At 41.1% G+C, this 22,445-nt stretch overlaps 1 protein-coding gene across 4 annotated transcripts in view; it reads left to right on the top strand.

Annotated features, from left to right (window-relative positions):
- The window catches only part of ME3 (malic enzyme 3), a 118,039-nt gene that overhangs the window by 50,353 nt on the left and 45,241 nt on the right, over positions 1-22,445 (top strand). For all 4 annotated transcript variants that reach the window (XM_053970966.1, XM_053970962.1, XM_053970965.1 and 1 more), the window contains exons 2-3: positions 14,472-14,605; positions 15,947-16,096. In XM_053970966.1, the coding sequence (XP_053826941.1) occupies positions 14,475-14,605; positions 15,947-16,096 (281 nt within the window). In that variant the 5' untranslated portion in view covers positions 14,472-14,474. The remainder of the gene's footprint in view (positions 1-14,471; positions 14,606-15,946; positions 16,097-22,445) is intronic.

Genomic DNA, 22,445 nt, shown 5'->3' with positions numbered 1-22,445 from the left:
CATCATTGTTTTCTCTTCCTCTAAATAAAAAACCCAAATAAAAATAAAAATAAAATCAACAGAAAATATTCATTTACCTGGCTCCATATGAAAAATGTGTTGTGTATTCACTTTCAACTTATTTTTTTTCTTTTTGTTTGTTCATGGTTAAATAGAAGAAATCAACTAGTAGAAGCTTTCCCAAAAAGCCGTTTTACCTTTAGTGCTTTTGTTAGGGACACTAACCTCCTACTGATTCTGGACTCATTAAAAAAATTATCAATGCCATGCATGTGCACATCCTTTTAATAAGCTGGGATGTTCTAAGCCTTAGAAATTGCAGAGAAAGTCTCAAAATTAGAAGGTGAGGAAATTGGTTGTCCAACAAACTACACATCTAGAAAAACTCATGTAGCCCCCTCAACAAAATGAAACCCTGTAGCAAAAGCAACTCATGAGTTACAGTACTGTGATACAAAAACAGCATCCTGCTGGAGTAAATGATCTGGAGGGAAATACTGGCTCACTGAGGTCTGACCTATAACAAGAAGGAAACCTAATTTTGTATTTTGTCTTTATTTTCCTTAATGCTCTTTCTCCTTGGCTGGCAATGCTTATGCAAATGTATGGTGTAAGCAAGTTCTTGTTATCAGAAGACAGTCCCAAGACATTGTTTTTAGTTGAGCAGCCAGATAAGCTTGTCTAGATCCATTTATATGTATTCTCTTTTCCTTTCCCAGATGCCTTTATTCTGATTTTATATTGGGGCTATTTGGTGAGGTCTCTTTTAAATAATTTTTTATGGCTTCTTTTTTCTGTGTGTGTGTGTGTCTGTGTATGTGTATGTGTGTGTATACCCAGCCTTGCAGGATAATGTTATGAGAAAACCTAGTTTATAAAATAAATAAAATACAGCCAATAGAGAATATGTTGTTTCTTACTATCTTTTCAGTTGGACTTGTAGAAGTATTTATGCAGAGCTATATTAAATCTCTGGGATCTGAACACAATGCAGATGAGAGACATATTTTATTAACATGTCTTTGATATTTCAAGTAGGTATATTTATGCATCTACAAGTACTTAAATACACCTTGAAAGTAGCACTGTTTTCATTAAGAAAATGAGATTTTATTTTCATTTTCATTTTTACTAAATGGATTTTAATTTTGATTCATTTTCTTGGTAAAAGAATGGCAAAAGAAAACCAGTTTTCCTTTATCAAATATAAGTTGGTTTTCCAACTTTGTGGCTAGCCCAAATGGAGAGAAAATATTGTACCTGATAGCTAAATTCAAATCCAAAGACACTAAGTTGAGGGCATTTCAGAATAGCAGAAATTAAAATATTTATGTTTGAAAGAGTGCACTTCATTGGCATTTGTTACATCCAGTACCTGATACTGTATTTGGCTCTGTTGATTCTACATAAATTAAAAAGCATGAGATTTTCTTCCTAGACATGTAACGTAATAATGCAAAATTTATTTTGTTACAGAAGTTACATTTATTTTAAAAACCTTAAGTCTGTAAGATCACAGAATCGTATTATATCTCTGGCTGGAAGTGTCCCATACAGATCACTGAGTCCTACTCCCTCCTCCTCACAGGACCCTGCAGATTTCGTATGATTAAACCTTGGTGTGCCTTGCCATTGCTTCAACTTCCACTGAAAGGAGGCTTTATTTTTTAATAATAATGTAGTTATTGTCCTTCTTTACATTTATGTTTTTGTCTAGCAAAAAAATTCCAAAGACTTATCATATCTGATCTGCTCTGGATTCAACATGAGTTTTGCTGTGGAGCCAGGGTTTTACCACTGGAGTCCAGTTTCTCTTAAGCTGGGAAGAAGGGATAGGCTAAGTGCTAAGCCAAACTCTCTGGCTAAGGAACAAAGGAAGTTTATTCCAGTTTGCTTTCTGTTTCAGTACATACAAGGTTTGATTTTGCCAGGCCTAAATGTCAGCTTCATAATTTCCACCCTAGTGTGCTGCTGAGTGAAGGCCTGCATTAGGCTCAGAACAAATCCGCAAGCTTTGGGCAGAAGAGATGGCTTTCAGAAAAATTTCTAAATTGGTTTTAAAGATTTAATTTTTTAAATTTGTTCTAGCAGAAGGTTTAACTCAGTGTTTTTGTCTTTAGACAAGCAATTGCTCATCTTTAGACTTCATCTCACTGATTGTCATCCTGGGACTCAGACATAGAGACACCACCCTCTTTCCTTTGGGGAGTCCAGACTCCATCTGTGGTTAAGCTCTCTGTTGTGCTTTGTGTTTTTGAAGAGTTTAGTTGATAGGGCTTTAGGAATAAAAGGTTATTTCAAATTGCTGGGGGTGCTGTTGCTGAAGGGAAAGGCTTTTGGTTATTTCCAGAAGGTCACACCCAGGATCTTCTTAACATTTTCTGAAAGCTTCTTCCAGAGCTAGATATCTTTGACAACATATATGAAGGTTGCACACAGTTTGCTTTGGGATGTGGTATTTGCCCTGTCTCAGCACACCAGACATTGCAGTGGTTCATAGACCAAGCTCTAAGTCACAATTCAATCTGTATCCAAGAGCTCAATCCACTAAATCTTAGTATGGGTTGGAAGCAACTTGAGAGATCGATTTCTTTAAAAAGCAAAATTTAACATTGTTGGCTGAAATACAGTGTGTACACTTGAACAGAAAGCTGGTGAACTTGCAACAGCCAATGTCCCGAAGGGAGCAGGTCACCACTGTGTGCCAGCAGGAGTGATTTTGTGATCTTTAAATCAGTGTGTACCAAGTTGCCTAACACAGCCTAGAGCAATAAATATGTAGGAACTGTCTGTAGGAATATCTTTTGTTATTACTGACATTATTTGTACACAGAATGCTATCTTGAAAGTGCTAATAACAAGTTACTTATAACTGTGAAAATAATCAACTTTTAGTGCATATTTTTTTAATTGTGTGCTGAAGCAGCAGTCAGGTTCATCCTGCAGGTTTGACACTAATGTTGTTCATTTCCTTAGCTTCTGGCACACATACATCTGCTATCAGCCAGAAAAAAAACAAAAACCTTGCTTCAGGAAGTCATCAGAGGACATACAATGACAGTGTGTCAGTACTGCAGCCCAAACAAAATGTTCACTGACGTTCTTGAAAGCTCTGAGTGATATATCCTGGAATAGCAACAGCCATGAGATAATCTGGCATTCGTTGTCATGTCTGCCACGTAACTTCTTTGCATTTTCTGTGAAAGAAAATCAGAAAAAAAGAGAGAGAGAGAACAGAAGAAGCATGCTACATCTGTGTTGTACCAAAACAGTAGAAACCGCTCAATGAATGGAAATGTACTTGAGCTTGGAAATGCTCATGTCCAAGTGACTGGGAGCTCTCCTTGAGCTCTGGAAAGACTGAGTCAGCTCCTGGGGCAGTGCTGACCCTGCTGTGGGAGCTGAAGTATCCCACTGGCTTCCTCATGACCATTGTGTACTATTAGAGAGTTGCACCAAAAAATCTTCTGTTTGCCCACACCAGTATCAGAACTGGGATTCCATATCTCTGGCTCATGGGCTTTTGTCCAGCCTATGGCTTTTACTTACTGGAGAGGCTGCTGATGCAGTTGTATGCACATTCTTAAATAACTGTTCAGTTACTCCCTGGAGTGCTGCTCAGCTTCAGAACTTCCCTCCAAGAGAATCCTTAGTTCATCAAAATCAGTAATGGATCAGTCAGTCAAAACTGCCAACCTCTGCTCCTGGGTTTGGAAAGAATGCTGCTCTGGCAGCAAGGCAGACACACTGCCAGAAAGTAAGTGATGTTGGTTAATGACTGACATAGAAAAGTCAGCACTTCTGTGTACTGGTGGGACAGAAGACAAAGCTTTTGTAAACACACAAAAGACATGCAATATGGGCACATACTCTCACAGCTGTGCTTTTATTGTGAGGAATAACAAAGCAGAGTGTGACTTGTTAGGTTTTGTTCAGTGCTAAACATAATGGTAACCTACAACTTCAGGAATGCTCCCTCACTCAGATTTTATAGATAGTGTGATAACTTCTTACATCTGAGTTTCAGGCCCAGGAGGAAGATGCTGGATATGACAAAATCCCACATAGCCATTGACAACTGCCAAAATCATACTGATGGTGAATTGTAGCCTTGTTTTCCCCAGAACACAGACTCTTGGATTGGGTAGGAGGGGACCTTAAAGATCATCTAGTTCCAACCCCCTGTCATGGGTTAGGATGTCACCCACTAGACCAGGTTGCTCAAAGCCCCATCCAAAGTGGCCTTGAACATTTTCAGGGATGGGGCATCCACAGCTTCTCTAGGCAATCTCTTACAGTGTCTTACCACCCTCACAGGAAATAATTTCTTCCTAATATCTAATCTAAACCTGCCCTCTTTCAGTTTAAAGCCATTCCCCCTTTTCCCATCACTACATGCCCTTGTAAAAAAACATTAATAGTATTCTAAAATGTCTTCCTTATGTCCAGTCTAAAACTACCCTCTTTCAGTTTAAAACCACTAACCCTTCTCCTATCACAACAGGGCCTACTAAAAAGTCTGTCCCCATCCTTCCTATAAGTGCCCTTTTTATTTTTAAAGGTCAATATAAGGTCTCCATCCAACTTTTCAGCTTTGTCTATCCAGACCTTCATTTATTTCAAACACTGAGACGTTAAAAGTCATTTTACATTTGCTTTACTCTGATGTTGCTGCATTACTGTGATGCCAGGCAGAGGAGAATCAAAATCTTGGCCTCAAACCCGAGTTTGAAGGGTCTATTCCCAATGATATGCCCTGCCTACAAGTCTTTCATGGTGGGCCATGAGTGAAAATCGTGCCAGCATTCCCAGTATTTGCATACTCTGGCTCTGTCTCCGATGCTTCCCACACTGCAACACCTCTTTTTAGCTGCCTCTTTTTAGCAAGGCAGCTATTATTAAGTTGAAACCCCACTTTGAATAGCAGATTTGGAGGTTTGATTGGTGTCTCCTGACTGAGGTGCATGAGTGAAATCAATGCTCTAACCATAATCTTTACCTGATCACCCATATATCAAATTATTTTGGGATAACACTTGTTTATTCAAAGAGCCTGGACTGTTTGTTACCCTTACTGTAGTCACGCTTCATCTTTGTGTCATTTAGCCAATTGTTTTGGGTACAGAGGAATGGATGTTCTGCTGGAGGAAGGAAGCCACTTCTTTGGCCTCAGACAATACTTGTTTCAGCTAGGACAGGCTGGAGGAATTGAGCCGAGGTGGACAGGCAGAAGCCATGCCAACAATAATATTGTTTGCATTTCAAGCTATAGCATCTAATGAGATCAAGAACAGAACCAATTTCTTTCGAAACTCATGTGAAGGTTTGCCAGAGGAGTGATTTACAGCTTCCTAGCAATAATGAACAGTTCAGCTGTCTTGACCAACATGTGGTCACGCATGTTACAAGCTGACATAAATATTTCATAACATCTTGCTGCAATTGCTGTCCCACAGAAATGTTTGTCAGACAACTCAAGGAATCAAAAGGGGTTTCATCTTCAAATTTCATCTCCGAGTAATTGTGCTTTCTTTTTTTTTTCATTCTGAACTTGGATAACTTATTTCATACTGTCCTTGATTAAAAACAGTTGGAAGAGGAGGATGGGAGTTTCATTTTTGAACTTTTTTTTAAAAAATCTCAGGAACTTTATTAGGTATTTGATTTATAGTTTACAGAGCAGTGTGTGCTTTTGAAACTTGAAGTGGTTAAGCTCAGTCTTGAGAAAGTGATAAAAATTAAAGCACGGGTATGAAATTAGTGGTATTTTGTCACCTGGAATATTTGGACATAATTTACTCACACCATATGGAAACAATAGAACTGAAACTTTGAGGAGCAAAGAAAATGGAAAATAATTGGAATATAATTGGAAGAATATTTATATATTCTGTATAATTGGAAGAATATTTAGAGGTCCTGAAGGGGAAGTTTGATAGAAAGAATGTATCATTTTGTATTGTGTTTCTGTAGAAATTGCAGCCCAGATGCTTCGGTGTCAGGGCCAAGTGTGCCAAGTGCTGAGCATTCAACTGCATAGGATTTAGCAACAGCTCACATCGAGTTGGCAGTAAACAAAGCAGGGAGAGTGCACACAGAGGTGATGAGAGCTGGAGACAGAGGGTCAGACTGCATGTATGTGAGCACTTCATGCATCTTCCTTTTTCCTCTATGCATTAAAAGGAATAAAAATTTTGAAGTAAAGTATTCAGACAAGGAGAACAAGGGGACGGGTCATAGGGTAGTCATGATAGGCCAGCTACTCTCCTGGTGGTGCCAAAAGTAGTTTGGACAGTTAGATGGCCCATGTGTGCTTAGGAAAAACATGTGCTTGGCAAAGAGACAGACCCCTGAGGTCAGCACGGAGATCATTTTGGGACTGGCTGGAGGCTGGATTGGAAACAGACATGCACTGGGGCAAACTGTTTGTATATATGTATACATGTACACAAACACACAGACACACACACACTCACACACACACACACACACGTTTGTGTGTGTGCATATATACACCTTTAGCTACCTGTCAGTCTTAAAAAGGGGTTTTGTGAAATGCAGCCATAGAAATGCTGCAGGAAAGAGAGGAAAGCAACTTGCTTAATGCCTTGAGAGACAAAACTACTGGAGGGTTGAATCTCTGAAAGGCTGAGAAGTGGGAAGAAAAATATCAGCATGGCCCAGAGCACAGCTGAACTCTAATTTGAGCTGCCAAATGAGGACTGCACACAGATCTCCAAAGGGAAGTTGGACACTCTTGATTGTTGCATGCCTCTGGTGTGTTCCAGTGCCAATGGCCATTGCCCTGGGGGATGGTTTCTCTGTTGAGCCCCAGCACAAGCTGCCTGGGTTGAAGTCCATCAGGGACCTTCAGTCCATCAGGCCATGCAGGACTGCAGAAGCAGCGAGGGAAAAACAAAACTTGTACAAATTACTCAAATAGGAAATGGAGGCTAACACATTTCCTGTGGGGTGCTCTGTGGTTACGTGTGTGTTTAGTTGCTTTCGAGTGGTGGTTGTATCATGAAAGGAGAGCTCAGGGTGTCTTTTCTAGTGCGTTTCATTTACTAAGATGGCAAATTTCTTAGTTAGAGCCTTGTCTGTTTCTCTTGTTCCTAATTTTTAAAAGACAACATTGCCTTTCTCTAGAATCCTTTATCTGAGAGGGTATCTGAATGTTTTGTAAACATCTCAAATGTTCTGAAGCCGACATGTGTTAGATCTCTTTGCATAGCTATCAAAATCATGGTTCAGGAGCCAAGCCTGCTTGGATTAGACAAGGATGTGCAAAGAATATCTGATACTGCTCAAGAAGCTGCTGCTATGGCTCCTTTCTATAGAGCTTTGGTAGAAGCAGCATGTGAAGGACAGTGACAAGGACATAGGAATGCTTCAGTGGAGAAAATATCTCTGGTACAGTCAGTAACAAAACAACTCTTGGTTTCATTCAGATTCAGCTTCCATCCAAACTATTTTCTTGTGAAACAGCTAATTGTATGGCCAAGGCAGTGCTTTTCAGTGGTGTTTAACAGACTACAGCATCAGCAATCAGCCATGAACTGTAATCCATCTGCAGCCTATGTTTGGAGCAGCCCCATTTGCTGGGGTGGCAGTAGCAAAAGAGATACAAATTGCAGAGAGACTCCCACCCTCTCTGCAGTATGGTGCAGTTTGTGTGCAAGCAGTAAGCGCACAAGTCTGATTTTATGTGATTTACTCAAAAGGCACCTCAAAAGGAAGTTAGTACTCTCAGTAGCACCAAGCACAAATTGTATGCAACCACAATTCACATGATCAGCTGCATGTAGAATGGGAATTGTTTCCAGACATTGTAAAAGTGCCTTTTAGAACTGTATTTTCTTAATGTTTTGGATCACATTTAAACCTTAGAATTGCCTTGATGTTTCTTCTCAGACATACTTGCTCTTTCAAATTGATGGTGATGGCTGGTTTTCACAGGCTTAGGAATGCAAGCATTGTCATTTATGCTGAATTCTTCCTGTCTAGTGGCAACATTATATTTGGGAGAAAAGTGTGTCTTCAACATCACAGTAACTGAAATATTTGGGTTAGTGCTTGGCAAACTGCCTGCAGAAACTGATTTTACCCTGCCCCCTTTCCTCACAAGAAGAAATAATAGTTTCTCCCTTAGCTGAGACAGGCATGAGGACTATGAGACATTTCTACCATGGACTAGCTCGTTTCACTCACTAATTGGCATGCAAATCTCTGACAGTTGTAGGTGTAAAACTGATGTGCAATTATTTAGGGAATAAAGCAGGGGAGACACCAGGGAGTCTTCCTTTGCTTTGGATTTAGTAGGGGCAATCCACCAGAATCTGTGTGCCAGGATTACATGGGATACTTTTGCTAAGGGGCTGAGAATTTGGGGTTTGCCTCAGGGTTCTGCCCAACAGCTTGGAGGTAGCCCAAAAGCTGATGTCCTCATTACTGCTTACTCCATCAGGCCACCCTTGTCTGCAATATTTTGCTACACATGAGAGAGAAACCAGCAAGTGCTTCATGATTTAGGCTGATCCAGGCAGGAATGGATCATGTATGCACCATGTGCCCCCCATCATTTGGGATTCTGCACTCCTCTATTGCTCCTAATAATTTCTCAGGTGTTTTTGTTCCCCATGCTACCATATTTTTCTGTATATGGTAATCTTGTTCTCCCTGAAGTGATTTTACTTTTCTTCTTTACCAAAAGACACTGAAGCTTGTATGTTGACACATCATGCATATAAACACATTTGTGAATCTAGTCAAAATCAAAAGTCTTATCTGTCCCTCCATAGAGCCAAAGAAATATTCCCATTAACTTGGCTAGAACTTTGTGAGGATCTTAACATTGCTTTTGTGGGAAGAAGCAAGTGTGCCAAACAAGCTGTTCTTTGGGGAATTTTGTGTCATTCATCTTTTAAAAAATCTGTTTTACTCAATGCAACAGAAACTTACTTGCAGACAAAACACATAAAGTCTCTAACAAATAGATTTTTTTTTTTTTTATATGGAGGACAAATTGCTGCCCTGGAGGCTGACGAACTTCAGGAAATCATAATGAGTTCTCTACTAACTTTGGTATAGAGCTGTACCACTGCAGTCTGAAATCACAGTGCAGGGCTTGAGGAGTTTAGCACTGCAATTCTTCCTATGAATTAATGAACAAATCCCTGAAGACATTTGCCTTATGAGTATCATTTATTGAAGGAAATCTCCTGCAACACGTGGGAACAGCACAGCCTTGCTCCTTTTTGCCTGGGACCCTGTCACATCTTGCAGCAGGAGTGTCCTCACCAGGAAAGTGGTTACTTCTGTGAGATTAAACTGTGCAGGATCAGGTCCCTCTGAAACAGGGGCTTTGTCATGTTCCAGTTCTGCTCAGTCGTACATTGGTGTAAATCAAAAGTCACTGAGAAGAATAATAGAAATGTAATCCAGTGAAGAAAAAGTTACTTGCACAAAACAAAAGAGTTACTGGTAAAACCTCATTAATATTATGTTGTAATTTAATTAGAGGACCTCATTAAAGATGGTTCCCCAGGAACTAAAACAAATACAAAGTTGAGTTGCTTAATTACCTTTGTCTTGGAGTTTTTAATAGTGTTCCCAAGCTCTGTGGGAGAGGAAGGATGAACAATGTGAAAGGATTAGAAATCCACTATTATATCATTTTGTAGCAAAGGGGATAGCTGAGAGTGAGGGATTTTTCAACTGCTGATTGTGAACTCAGAAAGAGAAATAGGCACTGTGAGAAAAGTTTGTAAATCACCGTCAGCAAAAGGTCTGCCCAGCCATAACTGCTGAGAAGACACAGAGGGGATTCTTCTTTCCAGGTTTCAGGGATGTCTTCCCCATACCCCAAAGCATCATAGGTTTGGGTTTTTCCTAAGCTTAAGAGCACAAATACATCCAAATTAGAGGTAATATGAAGCTACAAGACTTCTAAAAGGAGAAAAGAAAGAATTGCCCCTCTGATGTCCCTCCCTCACTCTTTTTTTGCAAATATTTTCAATACAGGTTTTGTAGGATGGAGTTCAGTGCCTGTAAGTCCCTCCACACCACAAAGAGAAGCTTGAGTAGCTGAGAAGGAGAGCTGTGAAGAAGTTTATCAAGTCAGTTGGAGTCAAAGAGGTCACTGTAGGATCTGATCTTTGTAGAAAAATCTTTCTCCATGTAGAAAATGGATGTTTTCTGCTGTTGCTCTTTGCTTCCCAGCCCATGTGCAGTCTCAGTGGGGATTAGTTTAGCTTCTGGTGCTGACCCCTTACGGGAGGAACTTTTGCTTGCAGATAGTCAAAGTACATCCCTACCATAAAACTGGACAGGTGCAAATATGTATGGAAAACACATTACAGGAAAAATCTGTGTAGAATAAGCTTATTAAGTTCCCTGACTATTAGGTCTTCCCTAGCCTGGCTGCTGAAGTACTGACTGTAAAGGAGAAGTAGATTAACTGCACCTGCTCTTGCAGCTTGCAGTGGTGATCCCTTTGTGTCTGTATTTCCCCCATGTGCCCTTCCAGCACACTGCTCTAGTCAGACTAGGAAGTTCCCAGTTCCAGGGACTGTTGCCAAAGGGTTGGAGATGTTCACTTGTTTACTCAGCTCAGAGACTGCCAAACCAGCTTTCACTTGCATGGATGAAGTATGTGGTCCCAAAGGTTTCCTGAGAACTGCAGCTGGAGTCCCAGCATCACAGAGGGCAATGGCCTGGGACAGTATAAACTGCATGAATCCCTTTGTCTGGCCATCCAAGAAGTCTCACAGCCCTCCCTGTGCTGTGGCTGCTCCTTGCTCTCTAGAGCACAGGGATATGGATAGATGCAGTAAGGCAGGGCTTTGCTCCAAAAAGATGCTCAGGAGCTGGAGATTATCTGAGTTACACTGGACTCTAGATGTTCTGCACTAGGTAAAAAATAATTCAGCCCTTGATAAGGCACCCATTACATTAAAAGCAGTTTTCTGATACCATAGGAACTATCATTTGTGTCTTTATTCCCACCTACAGAAGGCTGGTCTATACTGAGTAAATTATAAACACAAGCCTTGCCATCATGCCTCCTGCTTGTATCCAGCCCTGAGTGAAACACCCCCTTCTCACTGCTATAAAGTGCAGGCAGTGATAAAACTAATCATTATCTGTAAACTGGCTTCACCCTTCAGTTTCCAAAATAAGTGGCTTTTATGGGATTGAACTGCAAAGAGGGACCTGCCACGTAACAGACTTGGTGCTGTCAGCAGTAAGAAAACAGAAGCATTTGAGGTTATTTGCAGTAAGCCTTTTTCAGAACAAAACCCCTCACTTAGCCTCTATGTAGTGTGAAGCCTTGTGGGCAGCTGATATTTTTGCCTTTGTTTTTGGTTAGTGACATAGCATCTGCCCTCTCCATGCCAATTCATTTCCAATACATTTAAAATTGAATTGCAGCACCTGGCTTTAGCTCTGCAAGGTTGTGGCTCATCATCTAATCATTAGACCTTTCAAGACCAGAAAAAGAGAGGTACAATATGGCTTTCAGGCAGTCTTAAAAAAATCCAAGTCTAAAAGCTTTAATCTTAAACATAGCAATACCTCAGTGAATTTGAGCTTTTGATCTGGGGCAGAATGTGTTTCCAGATTCATTTCACGCTGTGCTGTTTCAGTGAATATAACCACCCCACCATGGGGTCCTACTCCTAGGCCTTCACAGAAACTTCAGAAAGCAGCCTTAATGTTGGAGCTAGCAATTTCTGTACTGCTCCCATCCCTGCCACAGAGGCACTGGAAAATGGACCAGCTCTGTACTGAAAAGTGTTTAGGAGATTTAACTGGTTGTGAAAGCAGCAAGTTCCTCATCACACGTGTTTGCAATTGCTCAGTATGAGGATGCTTATACTGGTATAGCTCATTCAGATAAATGCAGAACTGCAGTAAATGCAATGAGTTAGAGATGTGGTGTGTCACTATTGCCATTCTTAGCCTTGGACTATTAACAGCACAACTGTGGTTGTGTTTAAACAGTTTGAGCTATTGGAGGACTTTGAGCTGCTCCTGGTCTTGCAGGATGGTTGGAGATGTCATTCAGGCAGAGCCCAAGCCAGAAAACAAGAAAGGGTTAACATAGTGGCCATTCAGGCTATCATTTCTGTAAGTCATCATGGTATTATTCTGAATAGTAATGGCTGAAATGCAGAAAGTTTTTCTTGTATTGGATGTGTGATCATTTGATAAAATATTAAAACTTCTCCCTGTTTTATTGTGTGGAAAATCACTGAAAGAACTTTATTTCCTGTTGAAAAATTACCACAGGAATATTTTCAGTGGTTGGATGCAGAAATGGCTAGGATACTGTGTTTCTGCCTTTTCTACCCTTTTCAGAAGAGTAACCACTGCAGGTTTACTGTGTTTGCTAGCTTCGTTTCTCTTCTAGAGTATGAGCAGGTGTCACGTCTGAACCCTGACTGGACAATCTTTGATGTGACTTTCTCTAGACAAGCAAGTAGAGTATTTACTGACAAATATTTCTGTCTCCCATTATCTGTCCTCCATGTGCAAAGGTCACAGCAAGTAAATGGTTTGAAATTGTATCTTTTTTACCCATTCATTGTAGATAAACTTTGACATTCACAGTAGCTGTATTTTCCCTGCTGGGATATAATGTTGACAATGTAAAGCCGAATATTGACTCAGAGCTGATGGCCAGTGTTGATCTTAGTCTAGTACTAGTCTCCAGCCTGGAGAATGCAGATGATCACAAGTTTTCTGATGAGAACTTGTTGCCTCTTTTTTAATTCAAAAATGATGACTTACAAAAACTCAAACTTTATCTTGTGGGAATGTACAAGTTCTGCAATGAAACTCTTTTGGGGGAAAGTTTCTCTTGTCCAGGAAGGAAATTTGGGTCAGAAATGTCCCGGGTACAACATTTAACAATGACCATGGAGGCCTCAATGTTCTTTCTGGGCTTGGCAGCAAAATCCTAGTCTCCTGCCTCCCAGGCAACTGCTGACTCCTCATCTGCTGGCTGGAAGAGGAACAGTTTCTCTCTGCTATGCTCTTACAGCAAAGGTTTTTGAAAATACTTGACTCTATCTTGTTTCAGAGCAGAAAAAAGTCCTATGAGAATGCTTGTAAGACAAAGATTGTTTTCAGCTATCCTGAAGGCTGAATAACTTTTCTAAAATATATGAAGACTTTTTTTCTCTTCTAATTTGTGCTAGTGCATATTTTACTAATGAAAGGAGTGTCACAGCATGTATGTACAAAGCATGGATCTGGCAAACAGGAAAATTAGTTTCGGTCCTTCCCTCTGTCCTGGAACAGGTTCCTTGGCATTGCTGATAGTTTTACAAACATTTTTGCCAGCATCTTCATCACTTGCAGGTTGAGTGTAAGTGTTGATCTGATGGAGGCAGGAAGGCTCTGCAGAGGGATCCGCACTGGCTGGATTGATGGTCCAAGGCAAATATATGAAGTTCAACAAAGTGAAATGCTGGGTCCTGCAAGGCTAATGGCATCCTGGCCTGTATCAGCAATGGTGTAGTCAGCAGGACCAGAGCAGGGATTGTCCCCTGTGCTTGGCACTGGTGAGGTCACACCTCAAATCCTATGTTCAGTTCTGGGTCCCTCACTGCAAGAAAGACAGTGAGAGGCTGGAGCACGTCCAGAGAAGGGCAATGGAGCTGGGGAAGGGTCTGGAGCACAAGTCTGATGAGGAACAGCTGAGGGAGCTGGGGGTGTTTATCCTAGAGAAAAGGAGGCTCGGAGGCCTTGTTGCTCTCTATAACCACCTAAAGGTGGTTGTAGCCAGGTGAGGGTCAGTGTCTTCTTCCAGGTAACAAGTGATAGATAGGATGAGAGGGGACAGTCTCAAGTTGCACCAAGAACAGTTTGTATTGGATATTAGGAAAGATTTCTTCATGTGAAGGGTCATCAAGCACTGGAACAGGCTGCCCAGGGAAGTGGTAGAGTCACCACACCTGAAGGTATTTAAAAGCCATGTAGATGTCGTGCTTATGGACATAATTTAGCGGTGGACTTGGCAGTGCTGGGTTAATGGTTTGACTTGATGATTTTTGAAGTCTTTTCCAACCTAAACGATTCTATGCTTCTACACATGTTATGTGATTTGTAAAGGAGGATGATCACTGTGCTTCCAGGAGGGCCATGGAAACTAGTAGGCGTGAGCTAATGAAATAATATAAAAAGAGTATGAAGTTAAAGAAACACTAAGAATATGTGTAAAAATACTCTAGAAATAAACCAAATTCAGATGGCAAAAGAGTGTGAGTAATTAAAGCATTACTGGTGTTGGACAGCTAATCCAGAAGCTGCAGGTCTGGGTGGTCTGGACCCCAGACTCCCTGTGGGGCAGGACTGCCTTCAGGCCCACAGGGGCTGCATGCTGTTGCTTGCTTTCTTCTTGCATATCCTAGCTGGTAGTGCATATTATGCCATTTGACTATGCCTTCCTTTTTTCTTCCCAGGGAATGGCTTTTACACTTGAAGAAAGGTTACAGCTGGGAATTCATGGTCTCCTTCCTCCTTGCTTCCTGAGCCAAGACGTTCAACTCCTTCGTGTGATGAAAAACTTTGAAAAGCAATCTAATGATCTAGACAAGTATGTCAAAAGCATCTTGTTTCCTTTCCCTTACCCCTTTAACTCTCAGTTCTTTAAAGCCTTGAGGAAAAATTGTGGATTCTGCTTCAAGGTACACATTTCCCTCTGAGTCACTTTTTTCCAGCTGTCCATACTCTCCAGCAGCAGAATCATAGAGTAGTTCAGGTTTAAAGGGACCTTAAAGATGGTCTACTCCCAAGTCCCCTGCCATGGGCAGGGATACCTTCCACTTGACCAGGTTGCTCAAACCCCATTCATTCTGGTCTTGAACACTTCCAGGGCTGGGACATCCATAGCTTCTCTGGGCAGCTTGTGCCTGTGCCTCACCATGCTCACACTCAAAAATTTCTTACTAATATCTAATCTAAAACTACCCTCTTTCATTTTGAAGCCATTCCAACTTGTCCTATCAATGCATGCCCTTGTAAAAAGTCCTTCTCCTCCAGCTTTTATTTAGGCCCTGTTTAGATACTGGAAGTTGCTAGATGTCCCCAGCATTGTCCCTTCTCCAGGCTGAACAACACCAACTCTCTCAGCCTGTCTTCATAGGAGAGGTGCTCCAGCCCTCTGATTATCTTCATGACCCTTCTCTGGATCTGCTCCAACAGGTCCACTAATATTACTTTTTTCTACCACTACATTACTGGAGATTTCTGGTGTACTTTGGGTATAAGAAAGAAGCAGAACACTGAAAGTAGAGTGAACACATGTAGTTCATGTACCTATCTGTATGCTCCCCAATACATTCACTAAAACACTGGATGGAAGAACAGAAAATAACTGTCAGTGTGTAGGAAAAAATAAAAATAAAACAGAAGCAATATTGTATTGGCTAATCTTTCTGAGTTTTCATTGCATCCAGTATTGTTCCTCAGGGTTACTGATGGAAGATGCTGTTTGTTTGATTCCTGCTGTGATGGACAATAGGGTTTGCACCTCTGTCTCTCTCAGCTGCCATTGATCTGAGGACTGAGGCAGCAGAACTATTACCCTGTAGACCAATTGCATTGGCTTTTCTGTGTCACAAATATCTACGTTGCTCTTGAAAATTATATATTGATAGCTGTATATGATGCCTTTTGGTGCAAATTTCAAAACTCTGAGGTTGTGCATGGGTGTGACATCCAGCCCTACTGAGTCTTTGTGAGCTGTCACTGAGGATGGTGGAGCTGGCCAGGCCCTCTGGGAAATTTTACTCTAAGTACCTGCTCATGATGTAGCACAAAAGAGTGTCAGGGCTTGGGAGAACTGAGTGCATACTGAGCAAGCCAATGACAGCTTTTTGTGAAACTGTGAACTACCATAAATACTGATATATAACTGTTTTTTATTACTTTAAAGGTATATTATTCTTATGACATTGCAAGACAGGAATGAGAAGCTTTTTTACCGAGTGCTGACCTCTGATATCGAGAAATTCATGCCCATAGTTTACACCCCAACAGTTGGCCTGGCTTGTCAGCAGTATGGTTTGGCTTTCAGGAGACCACGGTGAGTGAAGAGACTGTGTTTGCAATTTTTTAACTTCATGTGAATGTTTCTTTTGTATTGACACCATCTTTATGTGGGTGGCCCAAAACATCTAAAACTCAATCCCTCATCAAAAAGTGAACCAGCCAGCAGCTTCGTGTGTGTACATTTGATGATGAGTTGGGGAGTCGAGAATAGCTCTGACTTCTTCCTATAAACAGTGAACAGAGTGGTTTTGTTCTCAAACAGTGCTGTACAGTCCCCAAACAGCTTGCTGAATTTAGGGCTGCACCCCTCCCCATCTGCTGTCTCAGGAGCACCGAGTGCCCTCTGCAATGCTGTTTGAGTAATTGTTGAGTTTTAGATACATTGTGCTGATTTTGAACTTTTGTATGCACTTCCCCAAACTACCCCACTAGAATCATCTTCATAGATGATGCTCTGCATCAGTGCCTCCCTCTCTGCTCAGAACAGTCACTGTATAAATTCATGCAACATTAAGCACTCTGTACCATGTTGGAAGACCCCATTCTGCATAATTCTTTTTAATGATTAATGCTTAGATAAATCCCTTGTTAGCTTTCTGAAGTACATTTTAACATAGCCTGAAAATCCAATAGTACGGTTCAGTTTTCTTTGTAGGCTTTTAAATTTTTTGGTCCTTGAAATGTACCAGTAGTCAGATGAGCATTTAAGCTTTTGCAATAGAAATTTGCAAAGTAAAGGAATGGAATAATACCATTTTCAAAGCATTTCATAAGCATTAGGTTTGACTACAGCTTCAGCTGAGAGCAGTGCTACAGATGAGTCAACTGAGGCAAATTCTACTGAGTCTAGGTCACAGGGGGTCCCTGAGGCACACCTCAAAGCCATAAGGGCTATGTAGACAAGATAATTAATAACATTTTATGTATAAGATTATCTTGGCAAACATGCTTGCTTCCTGCTTGTGATGAAAATTCTTAATAAAGCCAGTGTATTCCTTCACATGAGCTGCTCCTCATGATTGCTTTTTGGCTTGTGTCTGCGCCAGGTAATTGTGTTCTGGGCCTTGATGTGCAACTTGTGGATCTCCTGGGCTGTGGTAAAGTCATTCATCTATCCAAGATTTGATATTATCCCCTCCTCCTCCTCAGTGTGTATGAGGAAACCAGAGAAGGATCTGCACTTTTTTTAGGGGGAGGACACTAACTTCTTCTGGGCATGAGTAAAAGGTAGCAGAGATAAGACAGCCCAGATTGTGTTTCCAGGTGTTGCACTGTGAGCACTGTCAGGCAGAGAACAGCACACTGGTTCTCAGCTAATCAATATTAATGCAGCAGCTCCTGATTCTCAGGTAATCAATATTCATGCAGCAATTCCTGCTGTACACCCACTGTGTCTTTGCCTCCCGGCTGCCTTTACTTTGCAATAAATTAAAACAATATTTGGGAGCTTTCCTTCTTTTATTTTCCATCCATTGTTATCTTCAGGAAAGCAGGGATGTCTTTCCACATACTGAACTTTTTCAGCAGTTGTTTCTATTGAAGAATTCCCCTTCCTGTAGCTCCTGTCTTTCTCATGCTTTAAATCCACATTATTTTACTAATGTGATAGGAATGTCTGTTCTCATAGTCTGACAGTTTTGCTGCTAAATTTGGGCTGGGTCTTTTCTGGATTCCAGCCTATGGCTTCTTCAGGAAAGAGCAAACGACCATGCCCTTGGTACACTGGATTTCCTGTGGTGGGGAGTTTGTTTCCCTGAAGATACAGAATGAATTTCAGCCTAGCTTCAGATTTGGATGTAATCAAGGTTGTTTTAGCAGACAAATGTTTTTATTGCAAAAATAAAATAGCTGTTGTATCATGTAAAGTGATGAGACTAAAATGGGAAGGGTATATATATGCTATTTTTTTCCATCTGACTCTTACTGTCTTGGAGGATATCTTTTCTGTCCTGGAGCATATTATGTACATTAGGAATTGGCCTGCAAGACACATAGTTCAAGGTAGGATGCAATACTTCTGCTAAAATCTCCATTTTAAAATCCTACTTTGTGCTCCAACATGGATGAATGTGCCCACATAGCACAGCTTATTGTGCAGTCTGTCTGTGGCCACAGCAGCAAGAGCCTGTGGATACAGTTAGCCTCTTCCCCATGCTGGGATCTTTCTCAGCCCCATTAGTGCTTGGCTTTATACTTGAAGGTTGAGCCTGGAAGGATTACAGTGCACCTAACTTGCTTACAAAGCAGCTCTTGTACAGCAGCATCTAAAAACAGTCCCAAGATGTCCAGCAGGGCTTCTCTCAGAATCATATATCAGAGCACATTTATATATGCTTACATGGCTGCAGCTTTTGTTTGTCAGATACTGTTGTTGTAATTGCAGAACTCAATGCCTCTTTTCAATTTCTTAGTCTTTATAAACAAACCCTTAAAGGGTAAACCTCTCTAACCTGCACTTTTACGGGGCCAGTGGACAGAGTTCTCCTTCCAGGTCAGGCCTCCAGCATATACTCCCTGCTAGCAGATTTATCTGCTCCAAATGGAATAAGACACCTGGTGTTCCTTTCTTTCAAGAAGCTATCCAGCCAGCAGTCTAAATGAACAGGCTTTCTATATTTAACAGTAGAAAAGAGCGACAGGAACAAAAACACTTGCAAGCATTTGACTGTTCTCATGCTTATCTGTGATGTCCACAGTTTCCCCACTTCTTCTGGTGGGCCAGGCATAGCTCCTGATGCCCCAGCAGGTTCTCTGACTTCTCCAAACTCCTACTGCCTTTCTCTTTACTAGTTGCTTTAAATTCTTCAGGCAGGATTTTTTTTTTCCATTGACCTCAGACTTCTTCCTATGTGATTAAGCCTCAGAGGTTTAGAATGACTGAAATAGAGGTGGAACCATAACATGTATAAAAATTACATTCAGGCACTGTTGCCTAAGAGCTATGAAGTTTTTGCTGGAATGTGTCTATGTTGAATACATTTTTCCTATCTTGTTTTCCAGCCAGCTCCCTGGTTACTTAACAATAATTGTTTATTTAAAATAATGTAATAAGCATTACACCCTTCAGGCTAAAGTACAGTTTCATTTTGTATTTTGAATTCTTGAAATAAGAAATATAAATTATTATGTAATTTGTAAGTACAGGTTAAAGTACTAAGCAATAGCACCTCTTCTGCAGTAATGATTAAGAACCCTGTCAAAATCTCTTTTCTATGATCAAACCATGTTAAATAAGCACAAAAGAAGAGTAACATGTCCAAAGAGAAGTCTTCTTAAGCACAGGTCCTGTCTGCAGCTGTGGCCAGTAATAGGAGGAGTACAGGACTAGATAGGCAAACATGCTCACTTCTTGGGGACTTCTCAGGTTATGCTCCTCCTCATTTTGTGTCTTGAGGTTGTAGTTTTGTTATGAAAATCCGTTCCTTTCTTTGACTCACAAGTTCTGTAAAGGTGGTGAGGGGACTCAGATGTATGCACATTGTCAAGGCCAAAGGATGTGACTGAAAATAGAGTCCCAAGCTGACAAGACTTGTTTCATATAAAGAATATACCTGTTGCATTGTATTATGATCAAGTCTGATTCAGACTTAAGGGAGATTTCTTGCAGAGTTGTACAACTTCAGATCCTATGTCTGCACACGTGCAGCTTTACAGACTGTCTCCTGTAATCCATCCCTGGCATCCCTTCACTCCTCCCTCCCATCACCCCTGTGCCTCTACAGATGTCTGTGCTGCTGTGTAATGATGGTTCAAGGATAAATCTGGGCAGATCCAAATCCTTTTTTGGGCCAGGCTGGCAGCAATCCAGATAGCCAGTTCACTGCCACCTGGACAGGAGCTGTGCTGCTGTGCTGAAGCAGAAGCAAGCTGCTCAAGGTGTGGGGAGGGCAGGTTTGCTTATGTTCAGCAGCAGTGAAAACAAAACTGGCTTCAAGTGAAGGACAGGCTATCCTTGGGTATCCAAGGAATATGTGCCTTGAAGTGTTTGCTTTTCAAAGCCCAGGAACCCCTTACACACATCAGAAGTTTGTTAGAAAGAAAGAATGAAATGTAACAGAGCAGGGCTTGCAACTTTGAGACACTAAATGAAGGAAGAAAGGAGGAATCTTGGTTCTTTGATCCCACTAACAGACAGAGCCACCATTTCTTTAGGAAATGCTTCTACCACCCCTATAAGCTTTCAGACTGTGGTTGAGAGTCCTTTTTGCTTTAGAGTAAGGATACAAAGCCTCTACCAAAAAAAAAAAAAAAAAGTGCATGGTAGCATTTAGATTTTTTTGCTGGGTTTTTTAATGTAAAATGCACTTAATGAGTACTGTGGGGGTCCTTATGGAGCACAGGACTGAACATGTGCAATGCTATTTAAAAGATATGTTTTAAACCTGAGGCTCTCTTTTAATTGTGATAGTATCTTTGAAAGTATCTCTTTACTATCTTCACAAAAAGATAGTAAAGAGGAAGCTTAGGGCATGGAATCAGGGTTTTATTTCTTCTGTGATGGTGAGGGATAGTTTATTACAGTGGCATAAGACCACAGTCTCTCAAGGCACTATTTAATTCATAAACATAGTGGTATTTGAAAGTATAAAGTTGTCAGCTGCTCCTCAAAAGCTTTTGGCATCCCCTGAGAGTAGGGCTGGAAAAGGTGGTTGTATCACCATTGGAGAACAGTTATGGGGACAGAAAAAGCTTGCCTAAGTTCACTTTTTTTCCCTACAAATGTAAATATCCTTGAGAACTGCTTGCAGAACAATGCAAAACATGTTGGGATTAAGCTGAACCTGGAGAAAGCTAACAGGATACAGATGGTGTGAAAATTAAGTCTGACAGAATAATGATCTGCATGTCTGATGAAAAATGAGTAAATGAAACATCAGTCAATCTACAGAATTGTCTTGTCAGCAGGTCTGGCTCTGATCAGTTACTTTTTTTTGTGGTGTTGTGCTGTCTGAGCAGCAGACGGGAAAGGAGGGAGAGAGGCAAAGTTACCTGCCATTTCTGGACACTTTAAGATGAAACCAAATGGAATTAGAACAAAAGTGTTAATCCCATAGACTTGTCCCTAGCCACAGAATTGTCTCCATTCCCTCTTCTATAAAACATTGGAGACCAGAAGTGAGCGGGAAGACTGGGGTTTAGATTATTGTCCTGAAGGTTTGTTTTGAAACCCCTTAGACAATCTCTACTTTGTGTAAAAACACCAGTCATCATAACTTCTCTTGTTGCCACCAGCCTGGTTCAGCCTTCTTCCAGAGGCAGCTGAAGTCAGTGCATGAGAAGAGGAATGTGTTTAACAGTGTGTTTAGGTAACATTGCCACAGCCACCCAAAGAGTGGTCTTGTAACTGACTGAAGGGGAAGGAATGTCTTGTGTACAGAGACCATGTGTAGCCAGGAAGCCCTGAAGAAGCTGTCAGGACACATAGGTGGGAGACAGTCGTTGGTGTGGGACAAGATTATTGAATGAGGGGGTGAAGACCATGGTTGCAATAGGTGAGGAGAAAGTAGTTCATGCAGAGGGAGCCCAAGGCTGCTGAAAATGGCTCAGCCTGGTTGGAACTTCTGAGAGCTGGCAAAATAATTCAAAGGTTCCCACTGCTCTCGCTCTCCCTACTTCCTTCAGGCAAGTCTTTGGAGCATGCTGTGTCCCTACCTTTGTCCCTTCTCTGTTTCCACTTTACTGAAGTGTTTTCCAAAATGTGGAGACAAGCACAGATTGATTTGTGGGCATGCAGAGAGAAGAGCTGGTGTATTGGTCCTGATCTGAGGTTCCATGCAGGCTGGGGAATGGGATGGATATTGTTGGCATTGTGAGGCTGTAATACAGTTTCTACATTGCAATGAGTAAAAAAGGGAGTGAAAAAGGACTTAGCTCCATCTTTTCATTAGAAAAACAGTCAGTGCACCTTGTTCCATATCTCCAGTCTTCTCTCTCTCTCTTTTCCTCACATTTCCTAAGAAAAATGGGTATGCACTGGCTCTAACAACCATAAGAAACTTTTATGGGCATGAGGGAAAATGTCAGGCCTACAGAAGTTAACAGCAAATCTCATGTTAATTTATGAAGGTCAGGCTTTCCGCTCCTGTCAGAGGTGATTTAGATTTAAGTCTGTTGAAATTCCCTAATATACCAGGAGAAGCTTGAAGGAAGAGGTGGAGTTGTCCAAAAGAAAGAGATTGACCCGGTGAAGGAAATACAAGAGAATGTGTTCTCCTTTGATCTGGCATAAATCTATGCTGCTGCCACAAGAAACAACCCCACCTCAAACAAAAAATGCCAAAGACAGGGAGGAGGGAGAAGAATTATTTAGAATAATGAATACCAGGATGTAAATTTGAGGGGAAATGGTGCTGACTATCATGAAAACCTTGCACAGCAGTATC

Source organism: Vidua macroura, chromosome 2 (assembly GCF_024509145.1).
Source record: "Vidua macroura isolate BioBank_ID:100142 chromosome 2, ASM2450914v1, whole genome shotgun sequence".
Lineage (NCBI taxonomy): Eukaryota > Metazoa > Chordata > Aves > Passeriformes > Viduidae > Vidua > Vidua macroura.
The sequence above is the reverse complement of the archived record's forward strand: the minus strand, read 5'-3'. Positions and strand labels throughout refer to the sequence as shown.